Genomic DNA, 17,477 nt, shown 5'->3' with positions numbered 1-17,477 from the left:
ATAACGTTGGGGAAGGAGAGAATAAGAGGTGCCACGCAGCGCTGGAGCTATCTTGAACCCACGGGCAAGTCTGAGAAGAGTACTCAAGGGGAAGAGTACAGGTTCCGCAAGCTGCAGCTTGGTTGCTTAATAGTCTCAGGCAAGTCACTAGACCCCGGGCCTCAGTTTCTGAACCTGTATCAATGGGTTTGACCTCTTTTCTTGACTGCGAGTATCACCACTAGGGAGAGGCAAAGACTTGCAGAAACCCCAACTCTCTTTCCAGTAGCACGCAACCTGGGGGCTCGGGTAGAATAGGAAACCATCGCGAGGACTGGAGGGGCAATGGCAGGGGCGGGGGTCTGGCCCTGCTGCAGGCCGGCTCCACAGGGGACACTCTAGCCTTGTTCCAGGTCCCCTTAGCAGTCCTGGTTCACTATGTTGATTTACTGGTGTCGGGGCTTTTGTGACGCGGAGCTTCGAGTGCCGCGAGCCGGGAAAAGCAAACGAGAGTCTTACCCCCCCCTCCCCCCCCGTCCCCCAACCCGGGCGCCCAGGCGTGTAAACGTGGGCGGCGGTGAGCGGCTGTCCTCTCCTCCCTTCCCCTCCCCTCGCGGCGCTCCCGTGTGTGCGGGTGTGTGAGTGCGTGTGTCTCCCTCGCTTCCTCTCTCACACGCTCCGGCACTAGTGCAGGCGGCAAGCCGGCGGCTCTCGGCTCAGCTCCCTCATTCTGGCCGCTGCGCTCGCGCCTCATTGCTGCCGCCGCCGCCGCCTCTGCAGTCGCAGCCGGGCATGGTGAGTGAGTGTGGTCCAGCCGCCGCGCGCTTCCCCGGCTGCCGGCTAGACCCCAACCTCAGCGGGCTCCGTCCGGGGAAGCCAGCCTGCGGCGGAAGCGCGCTGCCGGGCTGGGCGGTTGGGGGGCCCGGGCGGCTACGAGGAGCTTGGAAGGGCTGCGGGTGCGCCCTCGGTTCCCCGCGCGCAGGGTCACCAAGCCCCGTCTTGGAAACGGGTTCCGTGTCCCTCCCGGCCAGAAGCTAGCTCCTCGAGGGCTGCGCGCTCCCTCCCCGCCCGCCGCTCCCCTCCTGCCTCCAGGAGCGCCTGTCGCCCCACCCCGTGACTGGTTTCCCGTCTTGTCCCGCAGGACCCGCCCGGACGGGACCACGCTGCTGCCGCCTCCCGGAGCCGCGCTTCGGGTCCTGCCTGAGCCCAGCCGCTTGGGGCTGCCGCCGCCGCTGGCGGGGGATGGGGCTGCCCCGGAGGCGCGCTGATCCCGTAGGGGAAGCGCCGAGCCGGCGCGCAGCGTGAGAGCCCAGAGCAACCCGCGCCCGGCCGGTCCGTGCGCACGGTGCGCCGCCGCCGCCGCCGCCAGCCGCCCGCGCCTCGATGGCGACATCGCCCCGGCGCCGCTGACCGCCCCGCGCCGCCAGCCCAGCCCGCGTGGTCGCCCTCGGAGCCCGGCCGGCCGGGGTAGCGGCCTGCCGGGGAAGCCTCCCCGCGCCCTCCCGCCCGGCCCCGCCATGGCGCTGCGGAGCCTTCTGCTGCTGCTGCTGCTTTCGCTGGAGTCCCTGGACCTGCTGTCCGGCGCTCACGCCGCCCGCGGCCGCGCTGCCAACCGGACCCTGAGCGCCGGCGCCCCTGCCGTCGGGGGCCGGCGTCCGGGGGGCGCCCTAGCCCGAGGCGGCCGCGAGCTGAACGGCACCGCCCGGGCGCCTGGAGTCCCGGAGGCGGGGAGCCGGCGAGGACAACCCGGGGCGGCGGTAGCGGCGGCGGCGGCGGCGGCCAGCGCGACAGTCACCTACGAGACGTGCTGGGGCTACTACGACGTGAGCGGCCAGTACGACAAGGAGTTCGAGTGTAACAACAGCGAGAGCGGTTACCTGTACTGCTGCGGCACCTGCTATTACCGCTTCTGCTGCAAAAAGCGCCACGAGAAGCTGGACCAGCGCCAGTGCACCAACTACCAGAGCCCCGTGTGGGTACAGACACCCAGCACCAAGGTGGTGTCGCCAGGGCCCGAAAACAAGTACGATCCGGAGAAGGACAAGACCAACTTCACCGTCTACATAACCTGCGGGGTGATCGCCTTCGTCATAGTGGCCGGCGTCTTCGCAAAGGTCTCCTACGACAAGGCCCACCGCCCTCCGCGGGAGATGAACATCCACAGGTGAGAGCCACTGTCTGGTGCCTGTCCCACTCTCCTCTTGACCTCACCTCCTCTTATTATGCCTCCCTCGTTCTCTTCACTCACACCTCTCTTGATCCTAAGTCACTTTGACCATCTCTGGTTTTACATGCAATAAATCTTGTACCCTTTTCTCCATTTCCTAGGAACCGGGAGTGCATGCTTTGGAGGTAGGGGGATTTGCAAAGCACAGTGAGAATAGGTGAGGTCTGTGAAGTTCAAGAATAAGAATTTTACAAATTCTGTAATCCTGAATGGGGACCCAGGGTTCTATTTTGATGGCATGTGGGCACTTTGGTGTAGGTTCTTATGGCAGTTAGTTTTTTCAGTCAAAACAGACTGTCAGCTTCAGTACAGGTAATGAACCAATGTTGGAACTTACTGAAAAGAGTACCAAGTGGTTTAGTGTAAACTGGGACACTCCAAAATGCTAGAGATGGGGTGATGTGAGAAGGCTACCTCCACTGGGTAGAATGAACAAAGGTTTCTCAATTCCATGTTGACCACGCACAGATGACCGTCTTAGAGTGGGATGCTTGTCTTCGAGTGGAGGACTTGTCCTTTTAAGCCCTGTAGGCAGAACTCTATAACAGTTTTTGTCGTGTTCATCTTGGTGGGGTATCTTTCACAGCATCCATGGGAAAGGAGATAGGGGTTGCCTCCTATCAGAACTTATGTCAGGAATTCCAAACATGGTAGTCCATGGTTCCATTCTGATCATCTCCCATCTCACCACTTTAGCTCCCAGTTAGCCTATGGGAAAGTCAAAGCTAAGGGGAACTCAGAACCCAGCCCTTCCTTTAGGAAACACATACCAGGGGACACAAATTTAGCTCTGCTTCCAGTGCCTTCAAGATAAATGACTAGAAGTGGTTCAACAGAGCCCTTTCAGGGAACCTGAAAATCCTGCCAAGGAAATTCTCCATTTCTGGCATATGGTATGGGCACTGTCCTAGTAAGTGTGACCACTCTTCAGACCACTGCTTCTGAGTTGGATCCCCAAACTCCATCCTCACCCATTCACCTTTCGTTTATTTCTGCACCCTGTTCATTATCCTTGTGTCTTGAAAACCTCCTCCTCCTCACTGTTGTGGACATTAATTGCCCCATCTTATTGAAGAGAGGGGAAGGCAGATAGAAATTTTTAGACATGCTTAAAGTGCTGATTATTATTATTATGATTATTTATTGTGGGTGCTGAGAAAAGATGATACTCCCTGGCAGGTTTTATTGAGTTAAATCCACTCAATGTGGGTATTTGAAACTTGAGTGCTGGAATTGGGAGTGGGAACTCTGAAGGGTCATAATTTATAACTCTCTTCCATCACCCTAGGTAGCCACTGCCCTCCCTCCCTTCCCCACATTATCTCTCAAGTAGTGCAGATATGCTTAGGATCCTCTCTTTGCCCAGACTGCAGGACACTAAAGGGAGAATTGTGCAGTGGTCTGTGGTCAGTCCAGCTTTCAAATTCAGAGGATAGGTGGGATAGTGAGCAAAATAATGGCAAGACACTCCCTCCTTTTCCCCTCATCTGGTACAGAATTATCTATCTGTCTTGGCTCAGCTTGGAAAGCAGAGAAGGAATTGCTCATGGACGGGTGCCTTCCTGAAGCAGATGTGCTGTGCTTCTCATCCATCCACCTCTGCCTCAGGACTCAGAAACTTGTCTCCTGTCTCCTCTTCTTGTGCTCAGCTCATCAGACCTTCTGCCCTGGCTCTGGCCTCTTCCTGGTTTATTTCCACAAACCTTTCTTTGGCTCTCTCTTCCTTGAGTCATTGTTCTCTGCACTCTTAGAGAAAGCTGGCCCCTTCCCTGACCCTGCCACTTCATACAGTTTATTCATCATTGCCTGTGATGATATGGTGTTGGTGTCCTCAGATGCTGGGAGCTTTGACATGCAAACCCCGAGAGGTCACTGTCTTTCTTAATGTTCTCCCTTTTCTCACTATATAGATATCTCTTACCCCAAACTAGGATAATTATTGGGTCACCATTGGGGCAGTTTTTCTCTAGGGTTGGGCAAGAGAGGTAGCCATGGGGAGGGACATGAATTTTAGTTCGCAGATCATTATGTAAATATAGACTGTTTCTTCCTCAAGTTCACTTCCTGATTTTATTCAGTTCATAGCGCCTCTTCCAGCAGCTGCAGTCTCACCCCATCAGTGCTTTGGACTGGTGTTGGGTGGGTGGGGGGCAATGGCTGTCTGTGTATGTGTGGCCATTGGGCAGGTTGGAGGACAGGACGTAAGGGATCTATGTAGGACACTCCATGAGTGACCTTGGGCAGGCCAAGAAACTTATTTTTTAGTTCTGGGTAGCTCAGGCACAGTAGTATTCCAGCTCCACTGCTTCCTTCCAACCATGTCAGGGTGAGTGCCCTATCACTCCGGGGTGGGAGTGTGGGGCTCTTTTTACTCTGCTTGTATCTCAGAGGTCACTGCTTGCCATTCCTGTGTGTGTGTGTGTGTGTGTGTGTGTGTGTGTGTGTGGTGTGCACACACATGTGAGTTCAGACTGTCATGTTGGGTAATGGGGATAGGGAATGATGTGAGTGGCGGAAAGGAGATAAATACAGACACCACAATGAGTTTTCCCTAAGGAAAATGCCGTGTGGGGGGATGTACAATGTCAGAGGTCCAGGGGGAACGTGGGAGGTGCTTTCAATTACATATTCTTTGAAATAGTTCTACATAGACATTTCCTCACTGAAAAGAAAAGAAGAGCAATTCTAGTGTGTGATCCTCCCTGAAGGTGGTACATGGGTAAGCGAACTTAAGTCTGAGGGAGTTTCCATGAGAACAGTCTCACTGAAAGGGATATTTGTGGGCAATTTAGAGCGGGTGAGAGAAGAGATCAGCATCTGCCTCTGCCTTGGTGTTCCCAGGTATTCTTGGTGCTCCTTGGTGTATTGCTGGTTTGCGCACATGTATTCCTTAGAGCAGGACTTCCTTATATCTCTCTGTCCCCTGCAGGGAAGAACAGATTTTGTCTTTTCCAGAAGTGATTAGACTTTGCAATCATATTTCTGAGTGAGAAGTCAGTGACTGCAGGGGAAACTACCAGTAATTCTAACAGATGAGCACCAAATCAGATCTAGCTAGCTGGACCCTGGGGAGCAGAATGGGACTACTTGGGAACAAGAGACAGAGCCCTGCCCTGGGTGTAGACAGCCCATGCTTCCCCGTTGGAGCTCCATTTTCCACCAGGATCTCTACCCTTCCCTTCCCCTTTTTCAAAGCTGCCCAGGCTAGGGCTGGAGCTGATATACAGCAGGCACCCACTGGTTTCCGGGGTTGCAGTCTGCACAGGGTGCTGCTAGTGTTCTCCAGGAGCACAAGCTCTGCCCAGGACCCAGCCCAGGAAGGCCGGCCCTCCTTTTGACATTCTATTCCATGCTACTTGTCTCACATCCAAACCTTTCTCCTCACCCCAAGTTGATTCATTAGTGTCTTGGAGATGAGAACCGTTCTGAGGGAGGGACCGGGTGGCTTCTTTTTTTTTTTAATGGCTAATTAACAGATGGGCAAGGAAGCTCTTAGGATGCCGTAGATGCAGTTGGTAAAGTCAGAGGTGCCTGGGGCCCTCCCACTGCCCGCACAGGGATGGGAGGGAAGAGGGGAGGAGGGCAGGGGAGGGAAGCTTAGGGCTGTAGGAAGACAAGCCCCAGTGGATGTCATCAGGAAACAGTAAACGTATTACGAGTCAACTTGTCCACAGGGTCCTTCATCTTTGAGTCCCCTGCTTATTTCTAGAGGAAGTCAAGGGAATACTTTGTTTCACTCTTTCTCCCTCCAGAAATTAATTACAAACCCAAAGAGCTATTTTCCCTTGTAGGTCACATGACTGCAGAAACAGTACCATCATGCTGACTGATTTGTGAGGAACCCTTCCTGGGTTCTTGGGCAATGAATTGTCAAATCTACTTGAACACTTGATTTTTTGAAGTACTGTAGGCTCCCTGTAATGAATTGTTCTAAACAGAGTCAACTTGTTTTGTTTTGTTTTGTTATTATTATTATTATTTTTTTAGTTCAAACATAGCAGTTGGAAGGAAAGGATTAAAAAAAAAAAAAAAGAAAATGTTGCCTTGGACTGAAGGTCTTAGCCTTGTGTGTTTTCCTTGAGTGAAGAAAAAATGCATGTGGGGAAAGCTGGGAAATTGTGGAAGGATTTGAGAAGGCTTATAGAGGAGGGATTAGTGGAAGGACTGCAGGAAGACAGAAAGGAGCAAAAATAGCAAAAGGAAGAAAGTGATGGAGGGAGGAGTTGATGACCAACCCTGATGGGACCAAGTGGCATTGCCCAGATTCACCCATGGGCGTGGTTTTGTCCTGATTATTGCATAGATGTGAGTGCATTGGTTCAAACAAATGAGCTCTGCTCACCTTGCACAGGCAAGATAAGTTTCAAATGGTAAAATGTACACTTATAAAGCATGTATTACCTTTTATTTGCTTTTGGCTAATAAAGTACTGCAACCATGCACACATGGTTAAAAAATCTCAAGACTCTGACAGCACTCCCTGGTCACATTGCCCACTGTCTTCATGTTAATTTCTCACCCTGCCCCAAGCTTAGAAGGCCTGCACATCTGTCCCTTTTCACCCATCTGCAACCCTACCCAAGACTCAGAGCACATTCATTTCGGGGAATCTGCTGCTGAGATACCAAGAGCTTACCCACAGTTCTGGTCTGCCAAGACACAGGTAGCAAAAAAAAAAAAAAAAAAAAAAAAAAAAAAAAAAAAAGAAAAGAAATGCCTAATTCATTGTTTTCAACCAATTTTAATGAGACAGCACACTGACTGTGCAGTTGATTCAAATCAATTGTGCAGGAAGCAGTGGTTAAGACAGCTGAAAAAGTGAGCTGACTGAAAGAGGTTAATTCACTAGCCTCAGAAAGACATGCCTACGGATCTGGAATAAAAGGAAACTACACCAAAAGAAGCTTCATCCTTCTAGTTCTATTGCATGATTTCTCCAAGGATTGTATTTGGACCTTAACTCCTGGTTTCTTTTTAGAGCCAGTGAGGAACCCCTGGCACATGTTGGAACTAGCTCCCCATGCTGGGGTTTGGGGGCTGTCACTAACCCTCTTCTCCCTTGCCACCCTCCATGCAGTCAAAATCCTGCATAATGTGTTTGCAATGATGGTGGACTCAAGTGCATTTTGCCTTAAAATTCCAGCTATGTTCCTTGACAATGTATGTCCTGCAGTACCACAAAATGATGACTTGAATTTATGACTGTATAGGTATCTCGGATTGGTGATGGAGAGGGGGGCATGGTGGCATCTAGAAGGAGCTAGGTTGTGTTCATTTTGTACATACCTTCTGTTTTGATTTTCTTTCCTCTTTTCTCTACCTTGGGGAAATCCAACCCATTATTTTTCCCTGAGTCACGTTTATGACCTCACATGGCAAGTGTTTTTCTTTGCAGATACTGTAGATAGAGAAGAGAGATAGATGGGAAGTTCTACCAGCAAATCTTATTCAAGACAGATTGTTAACTTTCTCTACTCTTTTTTTTTTTTAAGTCCTAGAAGTAAAATCAAAATCTTTTGAAAAAGCAGGGTAGTATCTTCTGTTATTTTGTCATCTATTACAGAATTGTGAAATTATTGCAGGCAATTCATTTAAATTAACTTTCTAATTTTATAAGTCAGGCAAGTGAAAACCAGAGAGACTAGGTCCCAATGCCAAGGTTCCCCAGCCAGTGAATGAGATTGCTTTGACTAAAAGCCAGGGCTCCTGTGTCTGAGGCTCATGCTCACCTTCATGTTCTCTAGTGAAAATCTATTTTGCTTTACTTTATACACGATTCTTAGTCATCATCAAATTACTTTAGGATACTTGGAGATGTGAGTGACAGCCTTCTCCCACCCCTCCCCCAACATGTCTTTAGCTCTGCCTAGTTCAATGTTTCTGTCTGCTAAAATGATTTCCGCTGATCCTCCCTGGTCCTTTTGCAGTTTCTCCACATTCTTTTCTAAAGGGCAATAACCTGATCTAAGCATAATCCTTTAATAAGATCTGAGTAATGCAGACCATTGAAGAAGGAAAATGCAGCACAATCCAAGGGTGTGGAGGGGTGGGTGGACCAGGGCAAGGAGTCACTGAGTAACCCTGTGGGTACAAATCTGTATTTGAAAATGCAGACTATGGATGCTTCAGCTCTCACCCAGAGAGGGGTGGAAATGTTGATGAGGTTCAACCTTATCAGTGGTAGGGGACTTCTCGCCATCCTGTGCCGTGTGTGTGTGTGTGTGTGTGTGTGTGTGTGTGTGTGTGTGTGTGTGTCTAAGCAAGACTCCAGGGTCATCCTCCAGAATGGCTCCCTGTATGCATAACTTAGCTCTGTGAGCCACAGGAGCACAGTTCCTGATGCCAGTTCTTCCTTTTGAGCACTGGACTAAGAAACCTCAGACTAAAGAAGCTAGCCATTTGGACTCAATCATTAAATGAAATGAATCTTGGTAGTATTTAGTTTGGGGATTTTGTCTGTATTGTGCCTGATTCTTCCTTTGAAAGAACTAGGATGTGCATCCTAATGTGCTGTCTTTCCAAGAAATCACCTTGGAAGACCACATGCTGATGCTTCTTCTGAAAATGGTTAGTACCTCTCCTGGAAGTACTTTGAGAGACCAAGGTATGTCATTTTGACTTTCTGTAATTGTAGCATTTGTTATCCTCCTGAGGTAAATTCGATTCTTGTAAGCAGTAATAAGTCATGGGCCCAGGCTGATGAATGAAAAAGGTGATCAGAAAATCAAGAGTGCTTCCAGCAATGAGACCCGTTACTCTGAGGCACTGTCACTGAGAGCAGAAGCCCAGAAGAGGCATTCAGAGAGTCATGAACCGCAGCCCCACACACGTGGGGGCCAAGCATCCCAATGGCACATTGAAGGGACTGCTCCTCATGTGGAAAGATAATTACGGCCCTGTAGAAAACTGCTTCATGTTATATCAATGTGTTGGGCAAGCAGTGGGGTAGTTGGGAAGAGAGGACAAGAGGAAGGAGTTGAATATGCATCAAACATTTCAAATAACTGCCCGGAAAGGGTGAAAAAAAAAAGAATGTCCCACATTTCTGCATAAGATATAGGCAGATGGCTCAATTTAGCTTCTTACTTTGATTCTGAGGGTAAAGGGACCCAGATATTTTGGGATGCATGCAGAGAGGAGGCATGGGGTCAGAACCCCTGTTCACTGTACCCCTCCCTCTCTCCACCCCAGAGCCCGGGCCTCTGCAATTCTGCATTTGGATGGGGGTCACTGCTTGAACCAGACTGCCACAGACAAAATGGAAAGAATTGAAACCCAGGGAAATGAGGCTGCCAGTGAGCACTGCTGACAGCTTCCTAATGTGCGTTTATCATACCTTCCTCTTCCCACAACCCCCAAATGTACATTCATAGGCTGGGATCCATCCCAGAGATGGAGCTAGAAGGCTAGAAGGCTGAGTATTGCAGGGCAGGTGCCAAGGAACCACTGGATGCAGCCTTTGCAGGTGGGGGACCATCTTTGCAGCCCTCGCCACCTTTGTGAGATGATGGTGTCCCTTCATCTCTGGAGTTAGGGGACGTGAGGGGCCAGGGCACTGGCATTACTCCTATGGTCACACTGACCCCCTGTGAGGGCCTCTTTTAGACTCTGGAGAGAGTCAGTCCTGCTATGAACCTGTGAAGCCCCCCTCAACTGTGCTCTAGTTTCAGGAATGTGGGAACGCTGTTTCCCAGGGGCTTACACAACCCCATCATCCCTGTAACCCCAGAAAACTGAAGCTGGGGAGGACTTGAGGTCTCATTCAGATGAGGGATCCAGGAAGTGGGAACGCTTATGAGAGCCCCCGTTCTTGAGGATTCACTCTGTACAGGCGCCCTACCCCACACTCAGCCTGTACAGTCTCACTTTATTCTTCCACCATCCCTCTGGGTGTAGAGAACCATTTTATAGGTGAGTAAAGGGACGAAGAGAGGCTTAGTAACTTGCCCAAGGTCACAGAGTACCTTTCCTGTCTCCATCTTTCTTTGTGACCTAACCGGGCAGCTGGGTCTTACCTTCCTGGATGTAAAGGGGTCACTCATGCCCAGATTACTTAAGAAAGTGAAGTTCCATCTGCCTGTGCCCTGGAATAGGTTGTCACAGTAAAGGACTTGAAAGGATAAATGATCTCGCTACCAGCATACTGCAGACGGGGTGATGCCTATTTAGACTGCTCACAGGGCACAGGGGTGCCCAGGGCAGTGCACAGGCCCTCTTTCAAGGATGGATTATGTTGGCTGAGGATAGTGAAGCCATACCAAGATACATAAACAACAAAATAAACCTTGATATTAATTGGGTAGGGGAGCAAAAACCCTTTATGCCATTGAAAGAAACCCTGGGCAATTCTGCATGAGTCCCAGCTCCTGAGAGCAGTGAGTGGTGTTTGGGGAAAGGAGAAGAGATGCCATTTGGGAAGAGAGGATGGACCTCAGGCCATTCCCAGTTTTAATTACTGAGGCACACTGCTCCAAACAAGTCCATTTATCACAGTCTCCCCCCCTTCCTTCCCCATTTATAGCATCTTGTGCTGGACATATAAGACATAGCATTTCAACCAGTTCACCTCTAGTTTATTCTTTCCCCATTCCTCTCTTCCTAGCTATGCTTCCCAGTGACTTGCTCTTGCCCTGTGTCTCTGTTTCTTTTGTTCTCAAGTTCTGTGTCCTCAAGGACTCATGACAAAGAAGGAATCTGGACACACTCTAATGGCCCAGTGTTTTTTCTCTCCAGTAGTCAAAGTCCTGTTCAGTTTTCACAGGGCAGTGGCCAGAATTGTGCCTACATACTTGGGTCTGCAGGTTGACCCCAGGGGTCCCTGAGCAGGGGACTTACCTCTAATTGAGGGGTGTGGGAGTCATTTCACTAGCCTCCCACCCCAGGAGCCCAGGGTTCCTGAGCAGCAGATTCAGTCCTCTCTCCCACTTCCTGCATCATGCCTGCTTCTAACCAAAGGGGCAGGGCAGACCTTGGATCCTCTTTGCCCAGTGCTGCTATCCCCATCTCCACAGGAGCTGGAGTTCCAGAGAGGCTCCGGATGGCCAGAGCCTTGGCTCTGTGCCCTGATATTTGGGAGAATAGTTGAGTCGTTGCTTTCAGGCTTCGCAAACACTCATTATTCCTTGCTTTTTTGGCATTTGGTCTCGTGTACTGTTCCCATTAGCTTCGACATTAAAGTCTCATTACTTAGGACACCTGTCCTCTGGACATATTCGTTGTCCCTCAGCCAAATGTCCTCTTCTGGGAAGTATGTTTTCCACCCAGGCACTTCCTCCCTCTTCCTTTGCTCTTGTTGCTCCGGTGGGGAGAAATTTGAACCCCCAGGGGGCAGGACTGTTAATTTTAAGTCGCATCTGAGAACATGTGATAGATCCTGTGCATCCCCTCCTTTCTGAGGTCCTGAGAATCTGGCTAGGGGATTGGACAGGTTTGGTGCAAAACCTCATAGAAGCCGAGAAGGGATTTGTCATGAGACTTTTTTCTGCTTTAGTTCCAGATCAGGCTGAGATGCTTTCAGTCTCGAATGTTTGGGCAGCTTTGTTGGAGGGCGAGGGAGGCTCATGTCAACGCACCTCCCTGGAATGACAGGATGTGAAGCTGGCTCAGACGCTGACACTATTCCAGAACGTGGGGAAGAATGTGGATTCCTGCTTCCCTTCTGGGCTAACAGCTGGCTTTCTCTGACTTTTTACTGCAACCTGAGAAATATGCCTGAAGTTTCCCAAGAATAAAATTCCACAGGTTTGGAAGAATGTTTACGCATTGGGAAGAAAGGCAGCTTTTCTGTGCTCAGATAAGCCACAGCCCGTTTCTTCCCCACCTCCATACCAGCACCTCCTTTCCCAACCAAAAGCATTTGCAAAGAAGAATATTGGGTCTTTGAGCAAAGGATCTGTCACATTTCTCTCTTTTAAGTCACATCATTAAAATGTTTCTTCTTGTTACTCTCAGTGTTGCATCCACTGCTGCTTCTTCTCCATCTGTCCTTTTGATTCCTGTTCACTTTTGTCATCTTTTTCCCCTCTCCCTTCGGTTCTCCTTCTTAAACTTGTCTGGCTGTAACTTCATTAAACTGCATCAATTCAGATGCTACAAATTCAAAATTTACCCAAATTGGACCTGAGCTAAGTTGCTTTTCTTTTCTCTGTCTGATAAGAAGCAGTGATGAACAGATTAATAGCTGAGACAAGACTGCAAAAATTGTGCAGGGCACATACACCACAGAGAAGGACAGATTGTTTCCAAGCAGGCTAGGTAGACAGTTGGCATGCCGATTACAGTGCATTCCTATCTATTCGATGAAGTAGCCCTCCCTCTAAAGATCTATTTTATTTTACTTTATTTTTTTTTTTCAGTCTCTGTGAAGTGCTGAAAGGGTTCAAGAAGCAGTAAAAAATGCATTTCCTTTCAATGTTTTATAATTTCGATGCCTGTTTCATTGACTGGGATTAGCCTACCCCCATTTCTATAGAATTGGTGATGCTTGACTTGAAGACTGCTTCAAGTTCCCTTTTTAATTCCCTCTGAGAGTTCCCTTTAATTTTCCCTTTTCTTGCTTCTTTTCTTGTTTTATATCCCTGGTTTTTAGAATCCAACAACTCTCTCTCTCTTTGGGTTTTGAGAATTAATGTTGTGAATCATGCCACAGCCTCAGGGGTCTCTTCATTTTACCACAAGAATGGCCAGCTGAGCCTGAGAAGACAGAGGTCTGGGATCAGGCTTTGGACAACTTGCCCAGTTTCTGGGTGATAAGAGGATGAGAAGATTTGTCTTTGTTCCCTTCATGGTTCTTCCTCGATGGCCTCAGTAGCCTCTATTGAGTCACTGCCCCCAGTGCCACTGTTTGGAGCCTGTGTTTGTATAGGACAGGACCGGAAGCACCCAGCGTGCACCCTTGCCCCTTTTAGAAAAGGACTTTGCCTTCCCTCCCTTCATCTACTTATGTACTTTAGAGGGACATCTCCGGAGACATCTAACAAAGCCCTCTTTCTCTCACTTTTGGAGGTGGTCATCCATCTTTTCCTGCCATAGTCCACTTCCGGCAAGCTGAGATAGGAAGCAGTGTGATCTCAACCCTGTCACTTTCTGTCCCCATGAGCTTGGTGAATTATCTAGGCCCTTTTGGTCTGACAGTGAGGCTGTGGAATGTGGCCTTGTGCTCTTCTCTGGCCCATTCTGATCTCTGCAGTCCTGGAGATCCTGAAAGAGAGTCCACATCTGCATTTACAGGTGCAACAGTCTGAGTGTGGGGGAAAATACCTTTTCCTTGCATTTGCCATTCAAATAAGAATGTTATCTGCAAATGACCTTATGAGGCTGCTTGTTTCTAGATACTAAATTCTTAGAATCTTGGTGGAAAGGGAATTATGGAGCCTTTCAGTACTTCTTCCTCTGGACAACCCTTATCTATGCACAACAATGTCCATCCATTGCCCCTACCCTGGAGAGGGTCTTGTCTATTATTGGAAGCAATTCTAGATGACTTTTAAGAGGTGCCAAAATTAACTCCTTTGGCATAGGATCCACTGAACAGTCACCCAGAGGGGATGGATCTTCTCTTCTGCAAGACAGCAGAACATCTTGACAATAGCAGTAAAAGCCCCTTCAGTCTTCCTTTCTTCTAAATCAATGTTCCTATGTTTGAGTCTGTCTTCAGGAGACGTGATTTGAAGTCTTCCTGTCTGTGCAGAGGCCATCAGTTAGAAATTGGGTTGCCAAGAAGATGTGGGTCTCAGAAATTCAAATTCAAGGATCTGGAAATTTCTTCTGGGAAATTGCTTGGTCTCCAGCCCCTGGTGATATAGCTTTCCTTGGTGGCAGAGATCCCTCTCTCTCACCACTTGTTTTGTTCACACCTGTTTTCTAATGTCCAGATCAGTGCCTGGTGTAATAAACATGGACAAATGAGAGAATGATTTAAAGTGGCTAGAATTTGGGGTGGCCATTTTTATATACCACACCCTTCTGATGGTTGTGTTAATGTGAACTTTTGAGAGTATGGAAATGACAGTAATGCTTACAATTACATTAAAGAAAGAAAAGGAGGGTGGAAGGGGGAAGGAACGAAGGAAAAAAAGAAAAGCTAGAAAAAGGGAAGAAGTAAAAAATAAATAATTGAATCTTTTACAAAAGATGCTTTCCTAGCCAGTTTGATGTGGTTGCTCTCCTGCGTCGTGGTAGGATCCTGGTTTGCTTTGCTGACACCATGTATCTTTTGCTTTTCAGCGGACCTTCGTCTTGATGCTTCCTTGTGCACTCTTGGGAGCACCGTCCATGATGGCCTGGGCGAAAGGCACGCGCACTCATTTTGCTCTTGACAGTTCAAGTCTAAGTTCAGGGTACAGCACAAACTGGGGTGTGAACATATGGATTCCCATCCTTTGCCTGAGTGGAACATGTGGGCCGTGGTTGGTCCCTTCCAGGATGACCATGGCCACAGCTGTGCCACATGTCTCAAGAGTTTTGCCCATTTGTCATCATCAAGTTGATCCCCAAGACTCCCCTCCTCTACCTGTGCTTTGTTTGTGGTCCCATAAGCTGAGGCTATGTAGACATTGGGAAGTTATATTGGGATTTATTTATTAGTCAAATATTTATATAATGCTTCCTAGATGCCAGGCTCTGTTCTAAGTGCTTTGCAAATATTAACTCATTTAATCTTCATGATAACCCTAGGACATTATTTTTTGCCTAATTATTTTGGCCTTAAAATTTCAACAAGGAAACAGAGCCATGGGGCCCTTAGGTAAGTCATGGTCACTAGTGTACTAAGTGGCCAGTGTTCCTACTTCGGTACTACGTCCCCAGAATCCTGGTGTTTAGTCTTGAGGTTTTTCTGCCCTGTGTTTTACTCATCTGTAGACTTAAGGTCTGTGCCTGTAGCTGAACAGAACAAAACTAAACTGAAAACAGAATCATCCAAACAACAGCAGCAACAGCAACCTATTTGTACCTTGCATGCAGGTGCATTTATTAACTCATCCATCACCTGCCCAGCGTGTGGCTCCACTAACAAATCTTGGTAGCATTTTTTTGTTGTTGTTTTCTAACTTCTAAATGGTAGCACAATTGACACATTCAGATGTTTGATTCATTCTCAGGCCACCCAAATATTTCTAAAAAGTCGAGATTTCATATTGATGCTTCTGGATTCTCAGACCTGGGTAAATTTTCATCCGATTCATAAAGTCAGGAATGCTATTTGGAATGAATGGCAGCCACAGGGGATTCATGTGGATTCTCTGTCTAGCTCGTGGCTGGTCATCTATCTACAGCCCCAGGATAGGCAGTCATCAGGATAGAGCAAATGGTCCTGCTTTCTTGAAAAAGCAAAATGAGCAGGCCGTGCCTTCCCTCTCTGAGTCCTATGATGTTTATTGGCTGTGATGAATTCCAATTGTGCTGGGGACAACTCAGACCTGCAGAACAGCTCAATGCAGATGCATAGACATTGTTAACACAACAAATGAGATCTCCACATCCATTCTGAGCCTCTCTGTATGAGGAGAGCCGTCTTGTGCACACACAAAGCCAGCAGCTGTGTTTTTCAAGTGGACTGTGAGAGAACTGGGAATAGGGAGAACTAAATTAAGCCATTCTCCTTGGTCCATGTTTATTAAAAATATATTCATTTCAATTGTCCTGAGTGCGTATTTTAGAGGATAAAAGCACTCTGACTGTCCAGTAGATAATCTTGAAGATGAGGTCAAAGAGAACTCCAGCTGTTCCTCAACTTCAATGTCAAGTAAAAACTCAATTATCCAGGACTCAGATAACTGGAATCCTTTTTTAAACTGGAATAAAATAATCACTCTACTTCTAGGAAAAATACAAAAGAAGCAACTATCAGAGATTGACTTAAGAAAACAAATCCACAATAAACTTCCATGGTCTGTCCTGCAGTGATTAAATTAATAGTTCCATTTCCTAGTCTGTATACATTTCGCTTAGCTTTTCTCTGTAAAGGGTACAAAAAATTAGACTGATGGTCCTTTCATGAAGAACCTTGAATTCTTAAAAAAATAAAAATAACTATATTCAATATACTCCATTTAATCAGACATGAATGTTTTTAGAAAACTCTTCAAAACCAAGAGAGTTTTCATTAGTCCTTAGGAGTAGGAGCATAAACCATAATAACTTACTCAAAGTACTAGTTTATCTAACTGGTTTTTCATTATACCTATCCAGCAGCATCAGTTTCTTCCTTCTTCTCCTGAAAAGAGGAAAGGTATGATTAAGTGTCTAAAGTATCCAGTTTGCCTTGCTCTTGGCAGAGAAAAACATATTGAACAATAGCTGAGCTTATTTTCTCCCTTCTGCAGTATTTACATAGCTCAGAAATCCAGGGATGTGGCAGAAGCAAAAGTCTTATTTCCATCTACTACACTTCAGTGAGCAGCGGTATTCATGGTGTCCTCATGGATAGCATGCTAATCGAAGTAAAACAAAGACTGACCAGGTGAACTAAGGAGCCCTAGGTTTGTCATTTGTTTCGAGGGTACCTAACTTTTCCCATCTACATGATGAGGCAAGACTGGTACAAAAATTTCCAAGTTTTCAATTGGTGCTCCTTGGCCACATGTGTTTTCAAACCTGGAAACTCCATGAAGGCCAGGGACTGTGGGGTGGAAGGCAGAGCTTGGGCAATCAGGGTTCTAGCTCCTCATCCTGACCTCATGCAGAGCAAGGGTCTAGTGAACTATATTGGTGTTCTATTCAGGATTTCATTTGACCAAAGGGTTGACTGCTAAAATAGTGTAAAAAGTTTCAAAGCTGTTGATGTTAGTGACTCACAAAGATGAATAGAACTGAGCAGTTGAGCTGCGGCTGAGTTTTTAGGTCTGGATAGGTTTTTCCACTAAAGACTGAACACTGTAAAATCTTGTCCAGAGACCATTACAGGGACACAGGAGATGAAAAAACAAATGTGATTAACTGGATGGAAGGATGGATGGATGGGGGGATGGATGAATAGGTAGGTGGATAGATGGGTGGGTGAATGAATGGATAAGTGGGTGGGTAGGCAAGTGTATTGGTAGATGGATAGATGAATGAATGAGTGGATTGCTAGTTGGATGGATGAGTAGATGGATAGGTAGGTGGGTGAATTGGTGGATAGATAGACGGATGGATGGATGGATGGATGGATGGATGGATGGATGGATGAATGGATGGGTGCATAATCTAGTGGTATACAGTCAGTCCCTGTAGATTTACCTATCTATATTTGCAATCTGGTGACACCTTTTACTAGCTCTGTAACCTTGGG

The 17,477-nt window shown here is 47.6% G+C and overlaps 1 protein-coding gene across 4 annotated transcripts in view; it reads left to right on the top strand.

Moving 5' to 3' along the window:
* The first annotated feature begins 471 nt into the window (after window positions 1–471).
* SHISA6 (shisa family member 6) overlaps window positions 472–17,477 on the top strand; it is a 290,090-nt gene continuing 273,084 nt past the window's right edge. For all 4 annotated transcript variants that reach the window (XM_079135304.1, XM_079135303.1, XM_079135302.1 and 1 more), the window contains exons 1-2: window positions 472–774; window positions 1,121–2,143. In XM_079135304.1, the coding sequence (XP_078991430.1) occupies window positions 1,497–2,143 (647 nt within the window). In that variant the 5' untranslated portion in view covers window positions 472–774; window positions 1,121–1,496. The remainder of the gene's footprint in view (window positions 775–1,120; window positions 2,144–17,477) is intronic.

Source organism: Sciurus vulgaris, assembly GCF_902686455.1.
Source record: "Sciurus vulgaris genome assembly, chromosome: 3".
In the NCBI taxonomy this organism is placed as follows: Eukaryota; Metazoa; Chordata; class Mammalia; order Rodentia; family Sciuridae; genus Sciurus; species Sciurus vulgaris.
The sequence above is the reverse complement of the archived record's forward strand: the minus strand, read 5'-3'. Positions and strand labels throughout refer to the sequence as shown.